Source organism: Oncorhynchus clarkii, chromosome 30 (genome assembly GCF_045791955.1).
Source record: "Oncorhynchus clarkii lewisi isolate Uvic-CL-2024 chromosome 30, UVic_Ocla_1.0, whole genome shotgun sequence".
NCBI classification, from domain to species: domain Eukaryota; kingdom Metazoa; phylum Chordata; class Actinopteri; order Salmoniformes; family Salmonidae; genus Oncorhynchus; species Oncorhynchus clarkii.
The window spans coordinates 10,591,855-10,603,442 of NC_092176.1; the positions used below are offsets into that span (position 1 = coordinate 10,591,855).

General features: G+C 41.1%; 1 protein-coding gene across 1 annotated transcript; it reads left to right on the forward strand.

Moving 5' to 3' along the window:
- The first annotated feature begins 213 nt into the window (after positions 1-213).
- LOC139390228 (protein shortage in chiasmata 1 ortholog) lies at positions 214-10,204 on the forward strand. The gene is made up of 15 exons (XM_071137485.1): positions 214-221; positions 520-728; positions 999-1,091; positions 1,218-1,399; positions 1,575-1,647; positions 1,881-1,950; positions 2,047-2,225; positions 2,509-2,614; positions 2,720-2,831; positions 3,151-3,266; positions 3,349-3,436; positions 3,531-3,662; positions 6,857-7,006; positions 7,265-8,087; positions 8,290-10,204. The coding sequence occupies exons 1-15, from the start codon at positions 214-216 to the stop codon at positions 8,373-8,375; spliced, it is 2,427 nt and encodes an 808-aa protein (XP_070993586.1). The 3' UTR covers positions 8,376-10,204.
- Positions 10,205-11,588: the final 1,384 nt, after the last annotated feature.

Here is an 11,588-nt window from a genome sequence, read left to right on the forward strand (position 1 = left end):
CTGTCCCTGAGGACAGACATAACAGCAAAGTCATACACGTCCAAGCCACAGGTACAGTGCAGTACTGTGGTTCACATTGAACTAAATAATCCTACTAAATATGTTCACCTATATTAATAGCTAAATACTGTTACTAAACATTTACATAGCTACAGTATATTGATAACCAAATGCAGACGATGCTGTGAAAACTGATTCCATCGTCCCCTAACCATGAGCAGGTTGGCAATTATTGTGATGACTCATGTACTGAAGGCAGCTCTGCAGAGTGGTCACTAGCTGGCACAGCCACAATGTCCTAAAATATTTTTTAAAACCTAACCTTAACCACACTGCTTACCTTATCCCTAACCCTAACCTTAAATTAAGACCATTTCATGAATTATTACGATATATAGTCAATTTGGACTTTGTAGCTGGCCAATCTAGAGGATATCCCTCAGCTCTGCCTCCAGGACAAGATTCATCCCAATAAACATCAAGCTGATAACCATGACACACGTCCAATTCTGAGCACAGTTACAGCCGCCTCCCCTCCCTCTGTGCTGCAGAGAGTCAGTTCTGGGCGTACAGAGAGCTGCAGGCGTTTGCTCTGCCCTGCCTGTCCAGAGCTAGGGAGTTGGGACTGACCAACACAGCCTGTGGAGACTACAGCAACCTGTACCCAGACCACACACGTTTCCTACTGAAACAGCAGGAGAAGGAGCTCAGCATTCGACAGGGCCAGGGTGAGACACACACACATTTACCAAACACAACCAGTCAGGCATCCATCATGCTTGGACACTGGTGTATATATGTGTTGGCTTATTCTGGCGTGTTCTTCCTTGACTTTCCATTTGTTTAGTAGATTTCTGATAAACCGTGTTTAAGCCACGATTGAAAGGATTAAAGTAATACAAATTAAGGTAATAATATACTGCAGCCTGGTATTTGAATCTGAACGTCTCATTTTATGGCCTGACATATAGAAGAAGTTGTTTGATGTTGTGTTGCAGACCCAGAGGCTTTGTTTAACTATGTGGCACTGATACATGTCCTTGTGACAGTGAAGGACCTGCTCTTCAAGTGTGACCTCAGCACTGCAGTGGGTCAGTATACAGGAGTTGAAAATGTCACCTCTAGCACACTACTATTCAACAATGCTTTTAATTGATCGCAAACACGATTTTGTCCTCTATACATCTGGAATTCCCCTCTTTTTGGTCCTGTAACAGAGTACCTATCCAAGGCCACAGAGGCCTGCGTGGGGCAGAGTCTGGACAAGCTGGTGAGAAAGCTGGAGATTGTTCTGTATCTCAGTCAGAAAAAACAAGAGCCCAACCCTAAGATACTGGAACTGCAGGAACAGCTGACCACATGGGTGCAGAGCAAGAGCAAAGGGGTCCAAAACTCCAATGTGAGTTTTCTTTCCTATCAAAATGCATATGGATATGAAAAGAAAAAGTTGCACTTAATTCAACATGACAGCTAAAAGGCACGATAAGATCTACAGTATGTGAACTTTACCACAATGAAAGTCATCACAATTGATGACTGTAGTATTTCAGAGGTAAATACGTTTAATATTGTAGGTTCTGGTGATAATAACAATGGACTTGGACTGTGCCAGAGCTATGCTCATTAAAGCCCTGAGCCAAGTCACAGGTAAGGAAACTTTCTCGCTTCTCTCAGACTTGACCTAATATTGTCTAGTTTGTATTACTCAGTAATGCCAACTCCAGCAGACATGGCCTGTTGCGGTGCATTTATCTTACACTTGCTCACGTTTTTTTATTTAATAGTCTTATGCAAGATTACTTTACTAATCAGCCCCACCCTATCTGAGTGCGTGTGTGTGTGTGCGCGCGTGTGTGTGTGCGCGTGTGTGTGTGTCCCAGGTGAGACTGTAGCTGCAGTGTATCCTGAGGAGAGTCGAAGTAAGCTGGAGGGTTCGAAAGTTCTAGATAGGCGAGTATCTCCCAAAACTCTATTTATACATACTTCTTTTGTTTATTGGAACTCCTATTGAGAAATTATACTGTCATGCCTTCTCCCTTCTCCCAGCCTGCAGCGTAGCTGCTGTGTGGTGGTGTGTAGTCAGCACATGGGAGCAGACTTCCCCTGGGACTGTTTCTCCCTGGTGGTGGAGTACAGCAACACAGAACACTCGCCCTGGGCTACCATCTGCACAGAGAGGAACATCACACACATCACCTTCCAGACCAGGATACCTAATGCCTCTGGTTTGTATTGAACTCAGCAGGAAGATGATTCTTTTAAATGGTGTTAATTGCTTCTTGGCCCTTTCTCATGGAATTCTGAAATGATCGATCAATTATGATAATCGAATGTATTTATAGAGCCCTTTTTACAACAGCAGTTGTCACAAAGTGCTTATACAGAAACCGAGCCTTAAACCCAAGAGAGCCAGCAATGCAGATGTAAAGGCACTATAATAATCAATTATCCTTTCACCAATTTCCATTTGTGTTTGCTTGCCTGTCTGTGTTTGTATTAATCCATCAGTGAGTGACCCTGAGTCTTGGTCCCTGGAGCAGAGTGTCCCCTTCGTGTTGTTTGTGACCGAGGGTCTGCTCAGCTGTCCTCTGTTGCTTCAGATACTGGAATCAACGTGGGTCTTCTTTCCACTGAATCATTTGAAGTCACTTCTGAAATCCGTTGACTTTATTGGCCTTATTTCTTGGAGTAGGTTTGAGGATGTGTCTCTTTGTTGCAGGTGTAATATGACTGTATTGGAGAGGAGCCACTCTCAGTCCTTACAGATGCTTGGAGGGACTCACCACTATGCTGTGATTACAGTAGACGAAAGCACTGCAGTCATCATTCAAGTAGGTCCTCCTGGCCAGTCTCAGTGAGGAGAGAGCCTTGCTCTGTCTCTCTTTAGAATGATCTTATCCATTGTTTAGTTGTGTCCCATTAAATGTTCTTCAGAAGAATGTCTCTCCACCAAAATGGACTGTATGCCCATGGCCTTCTCCCTTCATACACTCCCCTTTCTATCCTATTATTACATTGTTGAATACCACATTTCCCAGTTGATAACACTTTTCTATCTGTTTCTGTCTCATACCTAGAAGAACTGTAGGTTAAGACATTATTCTCAAACTGTGCATATATGTTCTTTGCTCTGGTCTCCCCCATCACCAGGAGCAGGAGGAGCTGTGTCAGGAGCGGGCCTGTGAGAGTCTAGTGATTCGACTGACTGCTCTGTCTCTGCAGTACAGCTGCTGCTGGCTCATCCTTCACTGCCAGCAGGACTCTGGGTTAGTACTCACCACCAACGCACACACATTTCCCACAGAAGACATTTTTGAGTTGTCTTTGTGGTCGTCTCTGTGGGTGTAGGTTGACCAGTGAGGGCTTCAACAACCTGGTGTTGGTCTACTCCTCTCTGGTGCTGTTTGGCCTCAAGACTGAGGACCTGGATGTCAAGGTAAAATACATTTAATCTCTTATCAAAATCAACCATGCAAGTCTGATACAACATTTCTATGAATGCTTTGCTGACTTATTTCTCTCAATACCAGGTGCTGATTGTATCAGAAGTGGTGGACATTGCCAAATGGATCTGCCAGATAGCCTTCCATACACTGCTGTCCAGTGACAGAGATCCTCTCAGCTACCTGGACAGAGAGTGGCTTTCTGTGATTTCCTCAAAGGTGACTAGTAACTACTGTAGTCTTACCAAACTGCCTTTTTATCTCTCAGTAACATGTGGTATTTTCATCCTTTCCACTGCTATTATTATCATTTGGTTCAAGTTATTAATCAACCTACCGGGGTGTTTCCAAACACGACAGGAACAAGATTATCCACATGTGTTGATTCCATTTTTACTGATACTGTAGAACTTTGTTCTAAAGCTGTATCCGTACCCATTGGATGCAGTGATCACAATACAGTGGCTATATCAGGGAAGCCAAAGTTCCAACAGCTGGGACTAAAATAGTGTATAAGAGATCATACAAAAGATTTAGCTGTGACCCTTATGTGGATGATGTTAAAGAAATGTTGTTGGTCTGATGTGATTAATAAGGAGCATCCAGACACTGCACTTGATGAATTTATGAAATTGCTTCTTTCAATTATTGATAAACATGCACCTGTTAAGAAACTCAATGTTAGAACTGTGAGGGCACCATTGATGAGGATATGGAAAAACTGTACGGTTGAAAGTGATGTGGCAAATATGTCTGGCTGCACATCTGACTGGCTGACTTACTGCAAATTGAGAAATTATGTGACTAAACTCAACAAATCGAAGAAGAAACTGTATTATGAAGCCAAGACTAATTGTATAAAAAAATTAAATTAAATTATGGGCAGAAAGACAAATTCAACTCCATCTTTCATCAAATCAGATGGTTTATTCATCACAAAACCATTTGATGTTGCCAATTATTTTAATGATTACTTCATTGGCAAAGTGGGCAAACTTAGGCAGGAAATGCCAACAACGAACAGTGAGCCATCATACTCATGCATAAAAATACAAATAATGAAAAAAAAGCATTGCAAGATAGAATTTTGGTTGATTCTTTTTTATCAATCAATCAATAATGACAAACCTTCTGGCATTGACAACTTAGATGGAAAGCTACTGAGGATGGTAGCTGACTCTTTAGCCACTCCTATCCGTCATATCTTTAATCTGAGCCTAGAGGAAATTCTTTGTCCTCAGGCCTGGAGGGAAGCCAAAGTCATTCCGCTACCCAAGAGTGGTAAAGTGGCCTTTACTAGTTCTAACAGCTGACCTATCAGCTTGCTGCCAGCTCTTAGCAAACTGTTGGGAAAAATTGTGTTTGACCAAATACAATGCTATTTCTCTGTAAACAAATTAACAGACTGTCAGCATGCTTATAGAGAAAGGCACTCAACATGTACTGCACTGACACAAATGAATGATTATTGGTTGAAAGAAATTGATATGAAGATTGTGGGACCTGTACTGTTAGATTTAATTACAGCAGTTGATATTATTGACCATTAACTATTGTTGAGAAAACGTAGGTGCTATGGCTTTTCAACCTCTGCCATACCGTGGACACAGAGCTATCAATCTAATAGAACTCAGAGGGTTTTCTTTAATGGAAGCTTCTATAATGTCAAACATGTAAAGTGTGGTCTATAGCAGGCAGGTCTCTAGGCCCTCTACTTTTTTCTATTTTTACCAATGACCTGCCACTCGCATTAAACAAAGCATGTGTGTCCATGTATGCTGATGATTCAACCATATAAGCATCAGCAACCACAGCTAATGAAGTCACTGAGACCCTTAATAGAGTTGTAGTCTGTTTTGGAATGGGTGGCCAGTAGTAAACTTGTCCTGAACATCTCTAAAACTAAGAGCATTGTATTTGGTACAAATCATTCCCTAAGTTCTAGTCCTCAGCTGAATCTGGTAATGAAGGGTGCGATCCAGAACAAGTTGAGGAGACTAAATGACTTTGTGTTACCTTAGATTGTAAACTGTTATGGTCAAAACATATAGATTCAATGGTTGTGAAAATGGGGAGAGTTCTGTCTGTAATAAAGAGAATCTCTGCTTTTATAACACTGCACTCCAAAAAGCAAGTCCTGCAGGCTCCAGTTTTGTCTTATCTTGAATATTGGCCAGTTGTGTGGTTGAGTGCTGCAAGGAAGACCTAGTTAAGCTGCAGCTGGCCCAGAACAGAATGGCATGTCTTGCTCTTCATTTTAATCAGAGGGCTAATATAAATACTATTCATTCCAGTCTCTCTTGGCTAAGAGTTCTGTAGAGACTGACTGCATCACTTCTTCTTTTTTATGAGAGACATTGTGTTGAAAATTCCAAATTGTTTGCATAGTCAACTTAAACTCATCTCTGATACATACACTTACTCCTCCAGACATGCCACCAGGGGTCTTTTCACAGTCCCCAAATCCAGAACAAATTCAAGAAGGCGTACAGTATTATATTAAGCCATTGCAAAAACAGATAAAGCAACACCACACGGCACAACACCTCTCCCCTATTTGACCTAGATAGTTTGTGTGTATGTATTGATATGTAGGTTACGTGTGCCATTTTTAAATGGATCTAGTTCTGTCCTTGAGCTGTTCTTTTCTATTAATGTTCTGTATTATGTTTCATGTTTTGTGTGGACCCCAGGAAGAGTAGATACTGCTTTTGCAACAGCTAATGGGGATCCTAATACCAAATTAATGTAGTTAATTTCAGAGTGCTGTATAATTGTGCCGATTTCATCATTTAGTTAATTAATGACGGAAGCATACAGTTTACACAGAGGGAATTAGTTGTCCCAGTGGAGGGTCTGTGTGCGAATGTGTTTGTATGTGTATTTGCTCTTGTGTATTTGGATGTGCAGTACCAGTCAAAAGTTTGGACACACCTACTAATTCAAGGGTTTTTCTTTATTTTTACTATTTTCTACATTGTAGAATAATAGTGAGGACATTAACACTATGAAATAACACATATGGAATCATGTAGTAACCCAAAAAGTGTTAAACAAATAAAATCTAATAAAATATATTTTATATTTGAGATTCTTCAAATAGCCACCCTTTGCCTTGATGACAGCTTTGCACACTCTTGGCATTCTCTCAACCAGCTCCATGAGGTAGTCACCTGGAATGCATTTCAATTAACAGGTGTGCCTTTGTGGAATTCCATTCCTTCTTAATGCGTTTGAGCCAATCAGTTGTGTTGTGACAAGGTAGAAAATAGTAAAAAATAAAGAAAAACCCTTGAATGAGTAGGTGTGTCCAAACTTTTGACTGGTACTGTGTGTGTGTGTCTTTTTGCGTGTGTGTACGTGTTTGTTTATTTGGTCTCACCGGCTGCTCTTCCCTTATGTCTTCCCTCCAGGAGGAGAGGTGCCTCTTAGGTTTCCCCTGTGTGAACCCTTTGGTGGCCCAGCTGATGTTGAGTAGGGGCCCCTCTCTCCACTGGCTCCTGGGGGCCTCCCTCTCACAGCTGCAGGAGCTGCTCCCTGAGGTCCCTCACAAAGTTGTCAAGGTGACCTGGCCAGCCATCTCCTCTCACAAGTTTCCTAGTCTTGTCATACACCTTGCCTTCATTGGGAAGAAAATATGGAGTTGTCTCTTACTTTTTTGTATATTACAATGTAGATGTATGCGTTTTCCATATGCTATGGAACATCTGCATCCTCATCATTCCGAACTTTGTCTTCAGTTATGTTTTATCAGCCAAACTCTGTGATGGTGCTATATTGATAATACAAACTTGAAATAATTATCTTCCTTATTATTTCAGCTCTTCAGTGACACCACGTCTCTGTACAAGCTGACTGCGGCTGCCTCCTTCACAGAGTCTCACACTGACTTCACTCATCAGAAAGACCACAATAGCCCCACTGAGCCTTGGGCCACAAGCAGAGACAATCAATACACACACACCGACACTCATACAAGCCGCGATCCACACGCCGACTGCAACCGTCACACACACCACGACCCAGAAACATTCAACTCCATCTGCTTCCTCGCTGGCTCCCCCAGTGCTGAGAGTGTAGCGGGGAGCTTCTATGAAGAAAGCTCTGTCATGACCAAGGAAGACGGTGCAGACTTCCAGGTGGAATTGAGTCCCTCCTTCGGCTCCCAGCAGGCCCCTTTTCAGCACACCTGGAGCCACAACCCATGGGAGGTAGAGAAGAGCAATGAGCTGAAGTTTGTAGGCTGGAATAGAGGAGGAGAGGAGTGGACGGGCAGCGCACCCCTGCACCAGGAGTCCTGTGGCTCCCCCAGCAACTATGCGCCAGAAAATAAATTTCAGACGGGCCTCTCATCCTCATTCAGCTACAGCACCAACACACAGAGACCAGCGTACTCCGACAACCAGATGTACTCGTTCTCTACAGTAGGGTACAGTGACCGGCTGCACTACCCTGATGTCAGCCACTACCCCAGCCTGGCCTCGCCTAGAGGAGCTCTGGCATGGGGGGGCAGTAGCAGTGGCAGCCCCTACAGCACTGCCCTGGGGAGGGGAGATATGAGTGTGTCACCTGACTATGGGACCAGTTACAGAACGGGGATGGAGAGGAAGAGGAGAGCAGAAGGCCCAGAGATGGCTGGCACAGGTGAAGACTGAGAGTAACATGTTTAGAGTGCTGAGAAATCAAGTTTGCATTTAAATAGGTTTTTAGAGAACTCCTTTAGTCGTTTGGAAAAGTTCCAATATAGCCTGAAGTGTGAAAAGAACATAATTATTTATGTAAATGTGAGCAATTACAAGATTATTTTGTCCTGTTCATGTATTTCACTCTTCTTATTTCCCCCCAGTTTTAACGCCTTTGAAGAGGGGAAAGCTCAGTTATGAGAAGGTGCCAGGCCGAAGTGATGGACAGACAAGACTAAGGTTTTTCTAAAATGTCTCATATTTATGAAGTGGCAAAATAGTAAGAATGACCTGAATGAACAGAAAACCCTTAAAACTTACAAGGATAGAATCCTGTCAGTCCCTTGCCCTGTCTACAACTAGTGATATTCAGTATGTAAGAAATACAGGTACAGTGCCTTCCAGAAAGTATTCATACCCCTTGACTTATTCCACATTTTGTTGTGTTACAGCCTGAATTCAAAATGGATTACTTTTATTTTGTTTGTCACCCATCTATACACAATACCAGATAATGACAAAATGAAAGCGTGTTTTTAGAAATCTTGGGAAATGTATTGAAAATGAAATACAGAAATATCTTATTTACATAAGTATTCAAACCCCTGAGTCAATACTTTGTAGAAGCACCTTTGGCAGCAATTACAGCTGAGTCTTTCTAGGTAAGTCTCTAAGAGCTTTCCACGCCTGGATTGTGCAACATTTGCCCATTTTATTTATTTCAAAATTCTTCCAGATCTGTCAAATTGGTTGTTGGTCATTGCTAGACAACCATTTTCAGGTCTTGCCATTGATTTAAATCAGAAGTGTAACTTGGCCACTCAAGAACATTCAGTTTCTTCTTGGTAAGCAACTCCAGTTTATATTTGACCTTGTGTTTTAGGTTATTGTGCTGCTAAAAGGTGAATTCATCTCTCAGTGTCTGGTGGAAAGCAGACTGAACCAGGTTTTCCTCTAGGATTTTGTCTGTGCTCCATTCAGTTTATTTTTTATTCTGAAAAACTCCCCAGTCCTTAACTATTACAAGCAAACACATAACATGATGCAGCCACCACTATGCTTGAAAATATGGAGAGTGCTACTCAGTAATGTGTTGTATTGGATTTGTCCGAAACATAAGACTTTGTATTTAGGACATAAAGTGAATTGCTTTGCCACGTTTTTTTTTTGCAGTATTACTTTAATCACTTGTTGCCAACAGGTTGCATATTTTTTTTATTTGTATTCTGTACAGGCTTCCTTCGTTTCACTCTGTCAAATTGGTTAGTATTGTGTAGTAACTACAATGTTGTTGAGCCATCCTCAGTTTTCTCCTATCATAGCCATTAAACTCTGTAACTGTTTTTGGCCTCATGGTGAAATCCCTGAGCGGTTTCCTTCCTCTCCGGCAACTGTGTTAGGAAAGACGTCTGTATCTTTGTAGTGACTAGGTGGAGTGACTAGGGATATTCAATGTCTTGCTTTATTTTATTTTTTACCCATCTAACAATAGGTGCCCTTCTTTGAGAAAACCTCCCTGGTCTTTGTGGTTGAATCTGTGGGTGAAATTCACTACTCGACTGAAGAACCTTACAGATAAATTGTATGTGTTGGGTTCAGAGATGAGGTAGTCATTCAAAAATCATGTTAAATGTTATTATTGCACACAGAGTGAGTCCATACAAGTTATTTAGGCTTGCCACAACAAAGGGGTTGAACACTTCTTGACTCAAGACATTTCAGCTTTTCATTTTAAATGTTTAATTCCACTTTGACATGATGGGGTATTGTGTGTAGGCCAGTGACACAAAATCTCAATGTAATGCATTTTAAATTCAGGCTGTAACATAACACTTCTAAAAAGTCAAGGGGTATGAATACTTTCTGAAGGCTCTGTAATATACCATAGGTTCTTGAGTGTTTTATAGGACACTATTAAATGTTCAACTGTTGTTAGGAAAATAATCATACATTTTTGTTTAAGTTGTTTTTTAATAAAAATGTTGTGAATCTTTTTATAAGAAGGATGCGTGTAGACAGTTTTGTGTAATTTTGGCTTTTACAAATTCATATAAAAATATGACGTTAAAGATACTGAAATGTTGTCCTCTATCTTTCTTTGCTTTTGCCAGAACATGTTAAGCATGGACCATGAACAAGACCGGATTAATATTTATGAACTCAAATGAATGTATGTTACTAATTTCCATGAATTCAAATGTTCACTTAGTGCATATCTAAACATCTTCTGTCTAGTCCAATGCTTTCGTCCTGTGACCTTTCCGTAGCAGTCAACTGTCTCCATGGTTAGTGTTTTTAGCTGTGCCGCAGTGAGAAACAGCAGGTGGACTGGACATCAGGACTGCAATAAAAGCTCCATTCACAAGCATAGCCACTGTATTTACTGACAATAAGGGACTAAGACTATACTGGTCCCAAATACCTCAGTTACAACTTGTAAAAATGCTTTATGTAGTCAGATAGACACTGCATTTCCACTGCCATGTGAATAGTTGCTGAGAGAAACATTTTGCAGGGTTCGAGAGAATTCCAAAAGGAATACTACATATATTCTATTTGGGAGGTGTGTGTGAAATAACCATTGGGAAAGTAAAATGTGCTTTGTATTTGTTTTTGCTGGGGATTCAGATTTATATGGATTGTCCCTGCACTGAAAATAAGGATCGTTTTTTTCTTTGTAATTGACCTGCAATTTAGTCCTTGGCATTCCGACTTGATACATGAATAATTTTACACTCTAAAATTAGTCAGTTTACGTTAGATTAAATACCCAGATACATTATTATTACGAATACTACTTTTACATAGAATAATATTTCATAATCAGAACATTTTATGAAGGTTCTATTTTTCCAGTTAAAACTAATAGTCCCCCCACTTCATTTCAGAGCTCAAAAGGTAGTTTTTCATTTAGCACAGAAATCCTCTTATCACTGTCTCTCAGAGTGTGGAGAAAGTGCTTATCTCCACCAGCCAGCAGACTGAAGCCTGCTCCCGCAGGAATGAGCCTCAGACAAAGAGCCCCCGAGGGCATTGATTCCTGCCAGCAGCAAACCTCCTCCGTCCATAAGCTACACACACACACACACATACACACCATAAATAACCACCAAGCTAGCCTTTCGTTTCGGTTATATGTCTCTGGCCACATTGCCTTAACAACAAGCCTAACAAAAAGACCAAAAGGGGGTGTTTTTAACGGCAAGCAAAACAAAAGCTGAGGGAGAAAATGATTAAAGAAGTCCAACACGTGGAGGCTAAATCAACGTCAGTGTAATGGTCCAGTAATTGGTCCTGCCTGCCACACTTTGGCCCTGGATTGAATAGGTGACATATTGTGAGAATTAACAGGCTGTTCAAATCTAACCTTCAAAGCAGAATTCTTTCCTAACCACCTCAAAGGTCAGGCTACAACTCTGATTGTTTTATAACACTATGTTCTTCTAGATCCAGTACTTTGATT